This window comes from Leucopleurus acutus (genome assembly GCF_964270905.1).
Source record: "Leucopleurus acutus genome assembly, chromosome: 21".
NCBI lineage: Eukaryota > Metazoa > Chordata > Mammalia > Artiodactyla > Delphinidae > Leucopleurus > Leucopleurus acutus.
In genome coordinates, this window is record NC_139163.1 from 30,614,017 (window position 1) to 30,632,743 (window position 18,727).

The window sequence follows — 18,727 nt, forward strand, 5'->3', positions numbered from 1 at the left end:
TTTCATATCTTGTGCTAATCCTTTTATCATTGTCATCATTTATATTATCATCTCTGTTTCTTGTAACAGTCTTTATTTTAAAGTCTATTTTGTCTGGTATAATTATTGCTATCCTGGCTTTCTTTTTGTTTCCATTTGTATGGAATACCCTTTTTTATTCCCTCACAGTTAGTCCATGTGTGTCTTTAGCTCTGAAGTGAGTCTCTTGTAGGCAGCATGTATATGATCTTGTTTCTGTATTCATTTAGCTACTCTGTGTCTTTTGATTGGAACATTTAGTCCACTTTCCTTTAAAGTAATTATTGATAGTCATGTACTTATTGCTATTTTATTATTTGTTTTGGGGCTGTTTTTGTACTTCTCTTTTTTGTTACTTTCTCTTTTTGCTCTCTTACCTTCTGATTTAATGACTATAGTTAGTGTTATGTTTGCACACATCTTTTTTTGTGTGTGTGTATCTATTATAGATTTTTGGTTTGTGGTTAACATGAAGTTTATATAAAACTATATATATATATATATATATATATAATTTTAAATTGCTGATTTCTGAAGTTCAACCACATTTTAACAATCCTGCATTTTACTCCCCTTCCCCCACATTTTTGACATCATATTTCACATATTTTTGTTTTTCATATCCCTTTACTATTCATTGTGGATATAAGTGACTTTACTATTTTTGTCTTTTAACCTTCCATGTATATAAATATGTGGTTGATTTACTACCATTACTATATATTTTCATTAACCAGTGAGATTTTTTGTTTTGTAATTTTCACGTTTCTAGTTGTGGCCTTTTCATTTTCATTTAGAGAAGTCCCTTTAACATTTTTTGTAAAGGTGGCTTGCTGGTGCTGAACTCTTTTAGCTTTTGCTTGCCTGTAAAACTGTTGATCTTACCATCAAATCTGAATGAAAGCCTTGCCAGCTAGAGTATTGTTGGTTGTCGTTTTTCTTCCTTTCATCACTTTAAAAATATTGTGCCACCCCCTTCTGACCTGCAAAGTTTCTGCTGAAAAGTCAGCTAATAGTCTTATGGGAGTTCTCGTGTATGTAATTTGTTGTTTTCCCCTTTTTGCTTTTAATATTCTTTGTCTTTAATTTTTGCCATTTTCACTACAGTGTGTCTTGGTGTAGTCCTCTTTGGGTTGATCCTATTTGGAACTTTCTCAGCTTCCTGTGCTTGGATGTCTGCTTCCTTTTCCAGGTTAGGGATTTGTTTCAGCTATTACGTTTTAAAATATGTTTTCAGTCCCTTTCTCTCTCTCTTCTCCTTCCGAGGTCTCTATAAAATGAATATTAGTGCACAGAATATTGTACCAGAGGTCTCTTAAACTTTCCTCATTTCCTCTTACTCTTTTTTCTGTTCGGCATCAGTGATTTCCACTACTCTGTCTTCCAGCTCACTGATCCACTCCTCTGTATCAATTAGTCTATAATTGATTTCTTCTAGTATGTTTTCTATTTCAGTTATTGTATTCTTCATCTCTGTTTGGTTGTTCCTTATATTTTCTAACTCTTTTTTAGAAACTTCTAACTTTTCACTTTTTTCTTCCAATCTTCTCCTGAGTTCTTTGATCATTACCTTCAATTCTTTGTTGGGTAGACTTGCAGATCATTTTAAACTTTCAAGACTTGTTGTTAAGCTCTTTGAAGGCATAGAGTAAATATTTTAGGGTCTAAATTTTACTTTAGGCTAAATTTGCCCCAGTTCTGAGTTGTGACCCTTCTATGGTCTCTATTGAATATTCTGTTCATTCAACATGGCCTGTACATTCACGCTGATAGGACCTTGTATGATTTCCATGTTGTGTGATTTCTGGAACTATTCATCTTATAGTTCCTTGCTAATTTTTTTCCTCTGGAAGTAGTTCTTGTTCAGTCTTATGGATGTTAGCCCTGTGCAGGTGCAGATTGTATTCAGCCAAAGACAGAAGGCAGTTCCTATGTAGGTTTATAGAACTCTTTCATTTGTAGTTCTCTCCTCTAGAATAGTCTTTCCAGCAAATTCTAGGTTCCACAGCCTCCTAACCTTCACATACTTGAATCCCCATCTCCTTTACTCAACAAGATTTCCGAACTGTGTTTGGGTTCCTCCTCACTACACCTTAATCAGGAAATTGCCTCCAAGCAAAGAGCCTGGAAAATAGGAGGGCTCACCTCATTTGTTTTTTATTTTTTTCTCAGAGATCATAGTCTTGTTCTGCCTATAGTCCAATGTGTAAAAATAGTTGTTTTCTATAATTTGTCTAGTTTTCTAGTTATTTATGGTAGGAGGGTAATGGTGGACCATTATTGAGCCTATAAATAATTGCATTGCCATAAAAAGTGAAGGAACAGTAAATGTATTGTTTCTGAATTTGAGGGCACTAGTGAGAACCAGTTCCTAGTTTTAAAATGTTTCATTTCAGTTTATAAAAGCATAGCTAATAAACTGAGGATTAGAAATGCATCAAGAAGAAAGAAAAAGGGCTTTCTGATATATCATCTGAAATGTATAACCATAGTTAATTTTTCTCATTATTTAATTTAGCCCTGTATAATTGATTCTTATTCCCCTGGATTTTGAGTTAGCAGTTTGCTTTCATATGGCATTATATTCCTGGATATAAAGGATTCCAATAAAGCCTAATTCAGCCATATGGTGTGTTCTGAAATTGTCTCCTCAGTATCAGCTTAAGCACCATATCCTGTACCTGTGAGTCTAATTCTTGAATTCAAATAGTTTAGAATACCTGATATGATCCTTTCTACATGTCAGTGAAGACCTAGTTTCTATCCTGTACCTGAAAGCAGAAACTTTAGGTAAACATTAGAGAAAAGCACAAACTACCAGTTGATCAAAAGCCTGAAAAGTTTGAATGGTTCATTTATTAGAGTCATCAGTAGTATGGGAATGGAGAAAAGCAAAATCTCTTATTTTGCAGACAGGGGTGTGATAATAACTATTTATTAAGAGTTTGATCAAAGTTTCTCTTGAGGATAAGAAAATATTATGAAGAGAAGTGGACTTGAGTTTCTACAAGCATTCAATCCATTCTAGTTACATGTACAATATATGAAACATTTATGCTAAGAACATTAGTTATGCTTATATTAATAACATTTAAAATTAACCTAGGGAAGGCTGGCTGAATTTCTTTGACAGTTCTTCCTATGCAGCTCTTACATTGCTATCTATTAGGAAATAATGGAGAATATCATAAATTAGGAGTTTGGGATTACAGTATACACACTACTATGTATAAACTAGGTACACAACAAGGACCTACTGTACAGCACAGAGAACTATATTCAAGGTCTTGTAACAACCTATAATGGAAAAGAACCTGAAAAAGAAAACATATGTATATATCTGAATCACTTTGCTGTACACCTGAAACTAACACAACATTGTAAATTAACTACTTAAATTTAAAAATGAATTAAAAAAAAGAAAGATATTGTGAAATTCTTCCCAACTGCAATTAGGAACAATAGTTTCTCTTATTTTGTAAAAAGCCATTACAATATGATGAGTTTTCATTAAAAAACTAATATCTTACAAAAATAAATAAATAATGGAGAATACCAAACAAATTGTAATTATTTCTAGCATTCTTATATTTATGAGATAAGAGAACAAATCTGTTATTTTCTGATGGCAATCTCAGAAATCTCAAAGATAGTTTTAGGTATTATTAAAATCATGAAGAAAAAAAAATATTTTTGACTTTAGACTCTGACCTTGGTAAGGTAAAGTCACCAGAGTTGTCCCAGGTGGTTACTTAATTAAAAAGGATTATTGGTTATCTAGTAAAAATTGCTTAACTCCCTGTTAATCAAAGTGACAGTGCAAGAGCTTGCATAAAATAGGAAAAGGTACTAAAATTATAGGGAACTTTAGCTCTTTCAAAAAACGGGGAGGTTTTTAAAAATAACCATTTACATAATACAAAGCATAGAAAATTATTCTGGTGAAATATTGAATCTCTGCCATCCAGGTAAATTTATAGAAAGTAAACAAAAACCTTGTACTACCCCTGTTAAGAGCAAACTGAATACTTCACAAGCAATTTCCATGTATACAATTTTTAAAAACCCAAATTCTAATTTTGCATCAATATAGTATGAGGCTTTACGGTATTCACAAGGATATTTTTTAAATTATCTTATGAATGACCCCACCAAAATTGAACAATTGTTGCTAAATTTTTTTCAGAATCATTATTTTCTTGTGCATAGGTATTATCAACAAAACCAAGGTTACCTTGCACAAAATGTCTATAATTTTCCATATTCATTCAAGCCTTGACATTCACTGTCCTCTTTCATATTCTGAAACAACCAGATATAGCATTAGGATAAAACAGTTTTGTCTTTTGAGAAGCAATTACACATCCTATTATCCTGAGACATAATTGTCTTCTGCCATTATTGCTACTGGCATGTCCTAATTGTAGTAATTATAATTTTTAAACCAATTAAGTTATATTTCAGAAAGATGTAAAGGTAGATAATTTATTTCTGCCTCTCATACAGAAGCTAGTTAGCAGCCTAAAAACTCATACACACCTAATACAATCCCTTACAGTCACACTCATTTTCTTTTTAAAGTGACAAAAATGAACAAGTTAATACAACCCAAAGGTATAGCCATTCTGTAATATATAAACTAAGCAAAATTGTATGTGTATACACATGTGTATATGCATATATACAAGCACTCACAAATATATACACATCATGAGCAGACTTACTGACTTGGTCAAGAATCAGAAACAAAAACAAAGCAACAAAAAACCAAAATGAGAAGAAAAAAACTCAGAGAAATGGAGAATCAGCCAAGTTAAATTTTTGATGCCACTTGGGAATCACCCTACTTTAGAGGCATTAGGTGAAAGAATGTTGAAATACAGTTGTTAGGTTCGAAGTAAAATCTGCTAATGTCCTATAGAGTAATAAAACCGTAATTTCGGGTTATCATTTCAATCAGACAAAACTCATTTACATATCGGCCAGACAAAAACTATGTTAACATATAAGTTCACAAAATCTAGGCTCTTATCAGTACTGACTAGCAAGTTATACAAAGTACATTCCTTAAATAATTAAATAACCTTTAGGTTTACCTTAGATGGGTCCTTTAATGAATGTTCAAAAATGACATTGAAAAGAAAAGTGGTTCTCCAATTTTCTCTATTTACAAGTGTGGACAATTTTTAACAGGTATATTAGCAATATTCCAGCAATATTTGTTTTTAATGACCTCCACACCTCTTTTTAACAGCAACATTACTTTTAAGTAATTTTTATACAGCTCATTTTTTTATGTTCGGCAATATGTAATCAAGTGCTCTTGCATGCACTATAGGGAGTAATTTTTTAGCTAACATTTGAAGATCTCATGTGAATACTAGTTTGGGGTGAGTAAGTTATTATATGATCAAGCATTTTTCCTCCTTTGGAATGTTTTTGCAACAACTTTCTTGAATTGTATTCATTGTTTCAATACAACCTTCAAAGTTACACTGATTTTAACTTCTTATAATCAACTCTGATATTTTTCTGATTGGTAGATGAATGTTTTAATTAAATTGAATACTATTTTTACAATATTATATTCTGCTGTAACATATTATAGTTATCACTTATGTTATACATAAGAACAAGAGAACAGTATTAACAGTTAATAATATAGCATACTATAATTTTAGAATGTTTTAGAATGTTCTAATATCCTATAAACAAACAATATATCTAACAACCATTTAATGTTCTAATGAATCCTAGAAATTATTAATCCCAAGAGCTACTCTGGAAAATTAAATAAATTTACATTTCTTTTGAGAGAAAGTCTCAAGGTTTGCTTGCTCAATTCAAATTTATTTTTATATAATGCGCTTTGGTAATAGTGCAAGAAAATAATCCAAGTATCTGTCACATCTTGCTCATTTGGAAACATATAGATACAAATAAGACCTGAGATCTCTCTCCCCTTGAAATGTAAATGATATTGGCTCAAATCTCTATTTCAGAATTCTGATCCTCTTCTTTCTGCATACCCTGTTATTATGATCCAAAGACACAACTCACCAAAGAACAAAACTCTTTCGTAAAGTATTGACTTTACTGAAAAATTTTGTATAATTGGGAAAGGTCACACAATTTAATGCCATAAATTAGGACAATGTAATTCACACATTAAACATTCCTTTTCTTAGAAGGCCTTTTAGCCATCTCACCCATGGGAGTCTCTCATTGTCCTATTACCTCATGTAACTACCTGTTATCCTTGCTTCTCATTTTTTTCCCCATATGGAATAGTAATTTACCTTCCTTTGCTCCTCATACCAATGATTTTAGTACCTCAGCCTCCCACTCGATGCTTCTTAACCCTGACTGCACATGATAATCACCTGGCCCCTGGCCCCAGAGATTTTAATATAACAGTCTCAGGAGGTACCCAGGCCCGTGTATTTTTTAAATGCTTCTCAGATAATTATTGAACTGAAGGGACTAATCAAATTATTTTTCCAGATATTTCTCTTTCTAAGAGGACTTCTGGTGCTAGATGGTAAGAAAATAAAAGTTTCAACTTCTTATATAAGACTATACATTTACAATCTGAAAGCATATAGCTTATTTCACATTTATTTCAATGCAGTCACAATTATTACTTTATGTTTTGGATTTTTATGCCAATTCTTGGTAATACAAATTCTTGAATTTTCTTGAATTTTTTCTTATGTATTATCTATGCACACAATCTGATGGTTTGACTGAATTTGTTTTTTACTTCTTTTGCTTTGTTTCAGTATTGTCTGAGATTTAAATGTGTAGAGCTTAAATACCATGTCAATTTTCAGAATTGCAGTTCTACCAGAGATTGTAATTCAAATGGAGTAAGTAATTTCAGTTTTCATTTTAAGCAACATGCTTTGAACAATTCAATAAACAGGTTGGAGATTTAAAGAAATCATTTGAATAATTTTTTTGATCACTTTCATGCTGCTTGGTGTCATTTAACAGTTTGTAAATTATAACTTCAATCTTATCTTCTTGAGAAATCTTGCCAAACTGTTTATTAGAGAAGATAAAGTAGAAACATTTAAGATGATTCTGGATGTATAAGATGTTTGGTAAATATGTGGGCTGGATGTGCTATAAGCACTATGTGTTACCATCTAACCAAAATGATCTTATTTTTACAGAGAGAAGGCAGGAAATGGTAAATAAAGGTCATTAGGATTTTCTTGCTGGTCTTGCTCATTAATTTAGTGTCTGGGCTGTTCTGTGAAGCTAGGAAGTAAATGATAATTAGAGGCATGTTACTGGTGATTGACAATAGTTTGGTCTGGCTGTGGGGAGAGTTGAAAGAATTTATTTGGCAAAAGAATTTATTTGGCAAAAATTGATTTGGCAACAGAAGCCAGATATACTTTCTACAGTATGGGAAATGTCAAGAGAAAATTTGTTGAATTTGTCTATTTAAGGTAAATTCTCTGGAATGGATAAATTCTCTGGAATAAATTCTCTGTTGAATACGTGTAGAATATTAATTGGCCTCTATTGAAAACCATCTTTGTACATAAAAATTGTTCTATTTTCTGATTATTCTAGGTCTGCAACAATTTTAACCATTGCCATTGTAGAATGGGGTTTGCTCCTCCTCGTTGCAAGCCGATGGCAAAAGACTTTGGAAGTATTGACGATGGACACAGGAGGAAAGTTGGTTAGTGTCTTTAAAACTTTATTAATCAAAGACAATATGTAAGACAATAAATTACGGTTGTAGGTTCCAAGTCACATTGCAAAGCAACTAATGTCAACAAATACGGTTTTACTTTACTTGTAAGATTTTAAAAGACTCTAAGACAGTTAAGTTTGAACTCTTCTTTATATATCAACACTGACATTGTCTAACAAAAAGTGTAACTAGTGGTAGGAAATTTTAAAAGTAGAAATTCCCGTGCATATAATTTGATTAGTTAATTCAGATTATTCACTTTGTATTGTCTCATATATTCCTAGTTTTAAATGATGTTAGTAGTCATTGTAATATTAATGCCACCAGAATCTTTCAAGGCTACTCCTTTCTCCTGCATTTTAGGGGCTACAATCTCATCTTTAGAAATTTCCCTCTAGGATATCCCCTCTAGGGTTCCTGAGTAGTATTTTGAGATCAAGCAGGCCTGGATGAGACTGGGAACAGGTGGGGGATAGTCCCTGGTTCCAGAAGGTTATTGGAGCCCACCTAAACTAACCTGGGAGAAGAGGAGGTCTGTCTACCTTTACAAACCCTTTTTCTTTTGGGGCAATTAAATGGTGAACTCCTGGGCAGACTTATGTGTAGCTTGACTATTAGTGGGGGGCATACCTAGGGTGAGTAACTTTTCAGACAGCTAAAACACAGCTGTATCAGACTGTGTATCAGACCAAAAAATAAACATAATCATTTAACATATACAACTACACGTATATTATTATTTTCACATAAATATGTTGAAAGAATAGGCATTTATTTGAAATTGCATATTATTCTGTACTGTGTACTTTTGTTACATGAATTGCTATTATTTAAGTGAAATAGCAATAGAACTAGTAAACAGTGCTGATCAATAGTAGTTTATAGAACAACCAATTAAAAAATAAAATATGTGAGCAAAAACAGCAATGCTTTATAATGAGAATATTTTATAATGTAACCTCTGATACAGCAATTTATTTTACCTCTTTTTAAAAATTCTTTACTAGATATTTAAATTTTGCATGGTTATCTTATTGTTTATTCTTAAGATACATAAACATAGGACTTTTAGAAAGGAGAAAGAATATAAATATGATAGGAATGATTAAAGATATGCTCATATTTAATGAAAATAGCATTGACATGCTTCCTTCTGTGCCATAATACAGTCAGACATATTTTTGATTTTTGGTTTCATTTTCCAATTATACTTTTCTGAACTGCTTGCAGCCTATAAGACATTCTTCTTTTAAGTAGTAGCAAAATGGAATAGAATCAAATGTAAAATTCATTTTGACTTGAAGCTCTGTTTTAACAAACCCACATTTACTGAATTCTGGTGTCAGTCCATCATGGTGGCATTAAGCTAAGTATCTTGACAAAAGCATTTGAGCATGGGATACTTGGGTCTTCTTTACTAGATACAGCAGGTTTTCAGGCTTGGAAATATTATTTTGCAGCTCTTCAAAACTCATTCTCTTTGTTTCTACAGGCTTATTCTAGTAGGCCACCTCTCTGTCAATCAGCTCCTTTGCATATTTAAATTCATCTTATAGGCTGTCCATGTCTATAAGGCCCATCATATTTATACACTCCAAAGCACATTGGATGTCATGTGTTAAATCTCTCTTTCTCAGGGAGCATGCTTTAAAGCACAGAAGTAATCTTAATTAGTGAAATCTAAGTTGAATTCCACATAAATTACAGTTTTAATAAAGGAACTGAGAAGGTCCTTCTTAACTTGCTTACCCATTTCTGGTTACATTTTTTTGAGTTCTGAAGCAGTCTTATTTCCAAAAATATGAGTCATTTTTTCATTGTATGAGTTGTCACAACCTGTGCAAATCATAGAACTACCCAGGTGCAGTCAGTGCATCCTTTTCTATAATCCTGATGGCCCCTTCACAGGTCATCAGATTGTTTTGGAGAAATAGCACATAAATTTCTGCTTCACTACACACTTTTTTTCCTATTCTCATCCTCTATGAATTTCAAAATTAGAGAAGTACATTCTTCTTGTCCAAACTTTTAAAAATAAGATTTTACATCTTAAATATTTTAACATATCTTTTATGGTCAGTAAGGAGTACAGTCGTCTTCTACACTTGTTTAAGGAAGCAATTTCTTTCCATTTTGTGAAGTTAAAAAAAAAATTCTTGGTAAGTGCTTATGCGTTTTGAGGAAACTGAAACTGACTGAAACTTTCATTATGAAAGCCTTTATATCACAGGAAAACAAATCACACTCCTTTTGGTGTTGTGTACCAGGTGTACAGGACATTTGGCAAGTGAGATCTTTTTCTTTTCTTCATTAAGAAAATTATAGACTGAACGGAACTTGCAAAAATTTACATTTGCCCTGTCTGCTAACTACACATATAGATGAGCAAAGTCTAGTTTGTATTTGAGCAAGATAGCAAAAATCTTTTTGTTTTATATGGTTTTATTAAAATTTTCATAGAAATTCAGAAGCCTATTTGAAACTCTGTTCTGGAAACCAAATTACCTAAGAGCTGGGGGCAATATTTTGCTGCCACATTCACTTGGTAAAATGTGACAGAATCATTACTTCACTGTGAGGAGTCAACAGATGTTATCAAAATAACTCTTTTTTCTCCCGTTGGGCATTTTAGTTGCAATCTATGAATCTGGAAATGTAATTTCACTCAGTTTTGTAGAGCAATCAAGAAACTGAATGAATAGATAAAACATTTTTGTTCTTGTGGTGTACCCAAACTAATTCAGTGGTAGCTATTTTTATTTGAACATTGCTATCTTTTGGGAAGACAATTTGTTTTTTTCATTTAGGAAACAGAAAAATATGATTGACTTAGAAATACTTGCTTGTCTCACTGCAGACATTTGAGATTCCATCTCCATATGTAGCTTTCACAGCTCCTTCTCCACCATACCCAAATCCAAATATTTTTAATTGAGATATAACTGATGTATAACATTACATTAGTTTCAGGTGTACAACATAGTGATTTGATATTGTATACCTTGGAGAATAATCACTGTAATGAGTCTAGGTAACAGCTGTCACCATGCATAGTTACAAATTTTTTTTTCTTGTGTTGAGAACTTTTAGGTTCTAATCTCTTAGCAACTTTTAAATAAGCAACACTGTATTATTGAATGCTTCTGCACACTAAGCGGAGATGTCGGCACAGCCGTTTCACACTGGGCACTCTGGTTTGAAGTGTTGGGTGCAAAGCCTCTGCACTCGACACCTTATGAGGGAGTGAAACAAGACTAAGCACAAAGGGGAAAAAAAAGGAGGCAGAGAAAAGATGGCTGGGTAGAAAGACGTTAGTTACCTCACCCTCTCTCACAAAAACACCAGAATCACAACTAACTGCTGAACAACCATCAACAGAAAAATACTGGAACCTACCAAAAAGGATACCCTACATCCAAATATAAAGGAAAAGCCACAACAAGATGGTAGGAGGGGCACAGTAGTGGTAAAATCAAATCCCATACCCATCGGGTGGGCAACCCACAAACTGGAAAATAATTATATCGCAGAGGTTCTCCCAAAGGAGTAAAAGTTATGAGCCCCATGTCAGGCTCCCCAGCCTAGGGGTCTGTCATTGGTAGGAGGAGCCCTCTGAGCATCTGGCTCTGAAGGTCAGCGGGGTTTGATCACAGTAATTCCACAGGACTTGGGGAAACAGAACCTCCACTCTTGGAGGGCATACACAAGGTCTTGTATGCACCAGGTCCCAGGGAAAAAGCAGTGACCTCATAAGAGCCTGGACCAGACCAACCTGCTGGTATTGGAGGGTCTCCTGCGCAGGCTGGGGGTGGTTGTGGCCCACTGCAGGGACAAAGACACTGGTGGCAGTAGTTCTGGGGCATACTCATTGGCATGAGCCCTGCTGGAGGCTGCCATTTTCTCACCAAGACCTGGCCCCACCTAACTGCCTATAGGCTCCAGTGCTGGGATGCCTCGTGCCAAACAACAAGCAGGATGGGAGCATAACCCCACCTATCAGTGAACAGGTTGCCTAAAGTCTTCCTGAGCCCACAGCTTCCCACTAAACACACCCCTTGACATGGCCCTGCCCACCATAGGGACAAGACCCAGTTCCACCCACCAGTGGGCAGGAACCAGGCCCTCCCATCAGGAAGCTGGCACAAGTCCCTTAGACCAGCATCATCCACCAGGGGGCAGACAGCAGAAGCAAGAAGAATGACAACCCTGCAGCCTGTGGAACAGAAACCACAATCACAGAAAGTTAGACAAAATGAGATGGCAGAGGAATATATCCCAGAGCAAGGAACAAGATAAAACCCCAGAAGAACAAGTAAGTGAAGTGGAGATAGGCAATCTACTCAAAAAAGAATTCAGAGTTATGACAGTAAATATGATCTAAAATCTTGGAAAAAGAATGGAGGCACAGACTGGGAAGATACAAGAAATGGTTAACAATGAGCTAGAAAATCCAAAGAACAGACTAACAGAGATGAACAGTAAAATAACTGGAATGAAAAATACACTAGAAGGAATCAATAGCAGAATAAATGTAGCAGAAGAATGGATAAGTTACCTGGAAGACAGAATGGTGGAAATCACTGCCAGGGAACAGAATAAAGAAAAAAGAATGAAAAGAAATGAGGAGAGCCTAAGAGACCTCTGGGACAACATTAAATGCATCTCATTATAGCAGTCCCAGAGGAGAAGAGAGAGAGAAAGGACCTGAGAAAATATTTGAAGATATAATAGCTGAAAAATTCCCTAACGTGGGAAAGGAAACAGTCACCCAAGTCAGGAAGCGCAGACTCTCAGGCAGGATGAACCCAAGGAGAAACATACTGAGACACATAGTAGTCAAATTGATAAAAATAAAAGACAGAGGAAATATAAAAAGCAACAAGGGAAAAGCAACAAATAAAATGCAAGGGAATTTGCATAAGGTTATCAGCTGATTTTTCAGCAGAAACTCTACAGGCCAGAAAGGAGTGGCATGATATATTTAAAGTGAAAGGGAAGAACCTGCAACCAAGAATACTCCACCCAGCAGGGCTCTCATTCAGATTTGACAGAGAAATCAAAAGCTTTACAGACAAGCCAAAGCTAAGAGAATTCAGCACTACCAGACCAGCTTTGCAATAAATGCTAAAGGAATTTTCTAGGTGGAAAAGAAAAGGCCACAACAAGAAACAAGAAATATATGAATGGAAAAGCTCACCAGTAAAGGCAAATATATAGTAAAGGTAGGAAATAATCTGCACACAAATATATCAAAACCGGCAATTGTGAGAAGATAGTACAAATGCAGGATATTGGGAATGCATTTGAAATTAAAAGACTGGCAACTTAGAACAATCTTGTTTATATATACACTGCTATATCAAAACCTCATGGCAACCCTAAACTGAAGATCTACAGTAGATACACGCACAAAAAGAATAAGGGATCCAAACACAACAGTAAAGTTAGTTATCAAATCACAAGAGAAGAGAACAAAAGAGGAAGGGAAGAAAAAGACCAAAAAACCCCAAAACAATTAAGAAAATGGCAATAAAAACATATATATTGATAATTACCTTAAATGTAAATGGATTAAATCCTCCAACCAAAAGACAGAGACTGGCTGATTGGATAGAAAAACAAGACCTATATATATGCAGTCTACAAGAGACCCACTTCAGATCTAAAGACACATACAGATGGAAGTGAGGAGATGGAAAAAGTTATTCCATGAAAATGGAAATCAAAAAAAAGCTGGAGTGGCAATACTCATATCAGACAAAATAGACTTTATAATAAAGACTGTTATAAGAGACAAAGAAGGACAGTACACAATGATCAAGGGATAAATCTAAGAAGACATAACAATTGTAAATATATATGCACCCAACACAGGAACATCTCAATATATAAGACAAATGTTAACAGATATAAGAGGAGAAATTGATAGTAACACAATAATAGTGGGGGACATTAACACCCCACTTACACCAATGAACAGATCATCCCGACAGAAAATCAATAAGGAAATACAGGCCTTAAATGATACATTAGATCCTATGGACTTAATTGATATCTATATATCATTCTATCTGAAAACAGCAGAATACACACTGTTTTCATGTGCACATGGAGTATTCCCAGGATAGATCACATCTTGGGCCACAAAGTAAGCCTCAGTAAATTTAAGAAAATTTAAATCATATCAAGCATCTTTTTTGACCACAGTGCTATGAGATTAGAAATCAACTATAAGAAACAAACTGTAAAATACTGTATTATTTACTACAGTCACCATGATGTACATTAAATCCTCATGATGTATTTATTTTGTAAGTGGAAGTTTGTACCTTTTGACCCCCTTCAGCCAATTTGCTCATCCCCCACCCCAATGTGTGGCAACCACCAATCTGTTCTCTGTATCTATGAGCTTGTTTTTTGTTTTGTTTTGTTTTTTAGATTCTACATGTAAGTAAGATCATATGGTATTTGTTTTTCTCTGTCTGACTTATTTCATTTAGCATAATGAAATATATGAGCCTTGAGGCTCATCCATGTTCTTGCAAATGCCAAGATTTTATTCTTTTTTATGGCTGAATAATATTTCATTTTATATATATATACATATATCACATTTTTGGTCAGGATGATGGATGATTGTTTCCATATCTTGGCTGCTGTAAATACTGCTGCAATGACCATGGAGGTACACGTATCTTTTTAAGTTAGTGTTTTCATTTCCTTTGGGTATATACCCAGAAGTCGAATTGCTGGATCATATGGTAGTTATATTCTTAAATTTTTTGAGGAACATGCATGCTGTATTCCATAGTGGCTAACCCAATTTACATTCCAACCAACACTGCATGAGGGTTTCCTTTTCTCTACATCCTCACCAACACTTGTTATTTCTTATCTTTTTGAGAATAGCCATTCTGACAGGTGTGAGGTAATATCTCATTGTGGTTTTGATTTGAATTTTCCCAATGATTTGTGACGTTGAGCATCTTATCATATACCTGTTGGCTATTTGGATGTCTTCTTTGGAAAAATGTCTATTCAAATCTTCTGCCCACTTTTTAATTGGATTGTTTTTTGTTTTGCTCTTAAGTTGTATGACATCTTTGTATATTTTGGATATTAACCCCTTATCAGATGTATGATTTGCAAATATATTTTCCCATTCACTAGGTTGTCTTTTCATTTTGTTGCTAGTTTCCTTTGCTGTGAAATAGCTTTTACATTTGATGTTTTGCTACTTGTTGATTTTTGCTTTAGTTGCCTTTGCTTTTGGTGTCAGATTCAAAAAATCATCACCAAGATTAAAGTCAAGGAGTTTACTGCCTATATTTTCTTCTAGGAGTTTTATGGTTTCAGGTCTTACATTCAACTCTTTAATCCATTTTGAGTTAATTTTTATGTGTTGTGTAAGATAGTGGTCCAGTTTCACCCTTTTACATGTAGCTGTTCAGTTTTCCCAACACAATTTATTGAAGAGACTATCCTTTCTAGATTGTATATTTTTGGCTCCTTTGTTATATGTTAATTGACCATATATGCATGGTTTATTTCTAGGTCCAAATTATTTTTGGCATGTTGTACAATATGCTATGTTTTGGTTACTTACATATCTAATCTAGTTGTATACGTTCTTCCATCTGTCACTAGGAGCAGTCATTTAGCCTTCTTGTTCAGTGATGTCTGGGTCATGCTGGTGTTCGTATTGTCGTCATTCTGATTTTTATTATCTGAGCTCTTAGAAAAGATCACAATATTGACAATATGAAAAATTAGTGCTATCTTGACACAAGGCACAACAGTTAATCCACAGACTAAGTCAAAGATGTACTGTTCACATTAATGATTTCAATACCCTTAGGTTGCACACTTAAGTCACATCACTCAGAGTGAACATCAGTAGTCAGAGTTAAAAACAGCAACAGCAACTGCAGATAATCTATGCTATATTCACTTGACACCAAAACAATGTTGCTTTTAGTTCCTGGGTATTTTTTTTAAGCTTCTGTATGAATTTTGTTTTGTGCTTCCAAACTTCCAAGCCAGTTTCTAAAAATCAGAAAATTTCCCATCCTGTTAATGGATGCCCCGGTATATAAGGCTTTCCTGACAACACTTGGAACAGTGCCAGGCCAACAGTCATGGTTAGTTACCCTAGGCCACTTTAGGTCCAAATGGCAGTACTGTGGTTGCACCTGAGCCTGGGCTCAGAGGAAACCTTCCAATACAACTAGTTTCTTTTAGTCAGCTGCCGTAGGCTGTATTCATCTCCTCTATTCTGGGGCCTGTAGGTCTACCCCGAAAGCCCTGGGCTGGTATGCCAGCTGACTGCCTGTTCTGTGCCCAAATTATCTCCTTGGGGCCCTGTACCCAGTCAAGGAAACCCTGGGCTGCTGATGGGCCTGGACTCCATGTGGGAGACGCCCTTGTGATGCTGAATGCATTTGGGGGCATAAAGAGTTTGAGAGGCAAGGTGATCCCAAGGAATCCAAGTTTGCTTTATATCCTCATTTTATTTATTTTGAATATCACTGACTTATGTTAACAGTATATGGCCTGGAAAAACCTCAAATTATGGAATTTATCCTGGCCTTATTTGTAACCAGTATCTTATTGTCTTTTGTTAATATTTCATGGATATTTTCAAAGAATGTGTAATCTGTTTTTACAGCATTACATACAAAGATATAACATATGTACATAATTAAATATATATGTGGTTGTGTGTATGACTTACTTGTTTGCATATTCTAGAATCTAAATCCTCATATATTTTTGTTAACTTGTCTACTTGGTATATAAAATTTATACATCAAGTTTAATCTTATATTATAATTTTTCTTTTAAGAATTTTTATATAATCTTAACCCCAGAAGTTAACCACTACTAATATTATATATTATTATTGATTTTTCAGGTGTTATTATCAACCTTTTAAATCTATGACAAGCCAACAGTAAAAAAATTTCCACTCGCATTTCTTTAATTTCATGAGGCTTCCCAATTATCTTATGGTTGTAGGAAATTTATAATTATTCTGCATATTTTTCTTTCATTACCCTTGACAATCACTTCTAGTGATATTTTTGACCTTTTCTAACACACATACATTTTTATATGTATATGTTTAATTGTTAAACATGCATAACATAAAATTTACCATTTTAACCATTATTAAATGTATGAATCAGTGACATTAAATATATTGGTGTACACTGTTGTAAACCCACCATCCATCTCCAGAACTCTTTCATCTTGCAGAACTGGAACTCTATATTCATTAAACGATAATCCCCCATTCCTCTCTTCCTCAACCCCTGGAGGCCACCATTCTACTTTCTGTTTCTATGAATTTGACCACTTTCACATACCTTATAGAAGTGGAATTATACATTATTTGTCCTTTTATTTATGGTTTGTTTCATTTAACATAATGTCTTCAAAGTTCACCCATGTTGTAGCATGTCAAAATTTCGTTCGATTTTAAGACCATATAATATTCGGTTGCATGTATATATCACATTTGGTTTATCCATTGATCTGTTGATGGATACCTGGCTTACTTCCGCATTTTGACTATTGTGGATAATGATGCTGTGAATGTGGGTGTACAAATATCTGTTTGAGTCCATGCTTTCAATACTTTGAGTATATACCTAAATGTGGAATTGCTGGATAATATAGTAATCCTATATTTAACTTTCTGAGGAACCACCAAACTCTTTTTCATAGAGGCTGAATCATTTTACATTCTCATCAATGAGTTTTCTAATTTCTCCATATCCTCACCAACTTTTCTTTTTATAGTAACCAACCTAATGAGTGTAAAGTGATAACTCATTGTGGTTTTGATCTCTCTATGGGTATATCAGGATCTATGGATCAAAAATTGCCAGTTTAATTTTTAAGAATATCATCATTTTGTTGAACGTTGTTATCGGAAGATCTGTTGTATTTTATTATCTTTTTTTTTTTTTTTTTTTTTTTTTTTTGCGGTACGCGGGCCTCTCCATTGCGGAGCACATGGATCACGGGCCCAGCCACTCCGTGGCATATGGGATCTTCCCGGACCGGGGCACGAACCCGTGTCCCCTGCATTGGCAGACGGACTCTCAACCACTGCGCCACCAGGGAAGCCCGATCTGTTGTATTTTAAATTGCTACTTTTTATTATAGGAAACCTGATTTTTTGTGTGTACATTTTATAAATGGACTATCATCATTTTCAAAAGGCTTTTAGTTGATTTTTTTAGGGGGTTGATATTTTTTAAATGATATGAACTGAAGTTAATAATTTTGCCACACCTTTTTAATAATAATTTTCCTTTCTTTCCTCTTCTTCAGTTAATTTCACCTTATCTCTCTCTCATTTCATAATTGTATTGGGTAATCCATTCAGAATAACAGGAAATCATCATGAAAGAGGCTATCATTACTTCTTAGGAATACTTCTAATATTGTCTCATGAAAAGGCTGCTCCTTTTGATTCAATATTTATCTTGTTGAGAAAATATTTATCTCTCCCAATTTTATTTAAAATCAGGAATGTATTTTGGGCTTTATTAGATATGTGTAAGGCATCTATTGAACTGATTATATTGTCTTATATTGCCTTTGAAGATTTTCTAATACTAAACCATCTTGTCTTCTAGTCTGAAGTTCTCTAGACTATTAGGTAATGAATATCGCTAGGAAGGAAAGTGTTTTTTTTGAAGTACAGTCAATTTACAATGTATTAGTTTCACGTTTACAGCATAGTGATTCAAAGTTTTTATAGATTATAGTCCATTTAATGTTATTAGGATATTGGCTCTATTCCCTGTGCTGCACAAATATAACCTTGTAGCTTATTTTCTACATAGAAGTTTATACCTTTTAATCCCTTTCCCCTCCCCCCTTCCCACTGTCCACTGGTAATCACTTGTTTGGTGTTCCACAGCTAGTTCTCCCTTCAATGGATGGCCTAGGGAATAAATGACCTCATCCATTCTTTCATGA

At 34.3% G+C, this 18,727-nt stretch overlaps 1 protein-coding gene across 1 annotated transcript in view; it reads left to right on the forward strand.

Moving 5' to 3' along the window:
* The window catches only part of LOC309977715 (disintegrin and metalloproteinase domain-containing protein 5-like), a 130,139-nt gene that overhangs the window by 99,915 nt on the left and 11,497 nt on the right, over window positions 1-18,727 (forward strand). The window contains exons 17-18 of the mRNA XM_082864005.1: window positions 6,801-6,887; window positions 7,606-7,717. Coding sequence (XP_082720131.1) covers window positions 6,801-6,887; window positions 7,606-7,717 — 199 coding nt within the window. The remainder of the gene's footprint in view (window positions 1-6,800; window positions 6,888-7,605; window positions 7,718-18,727) is intronic.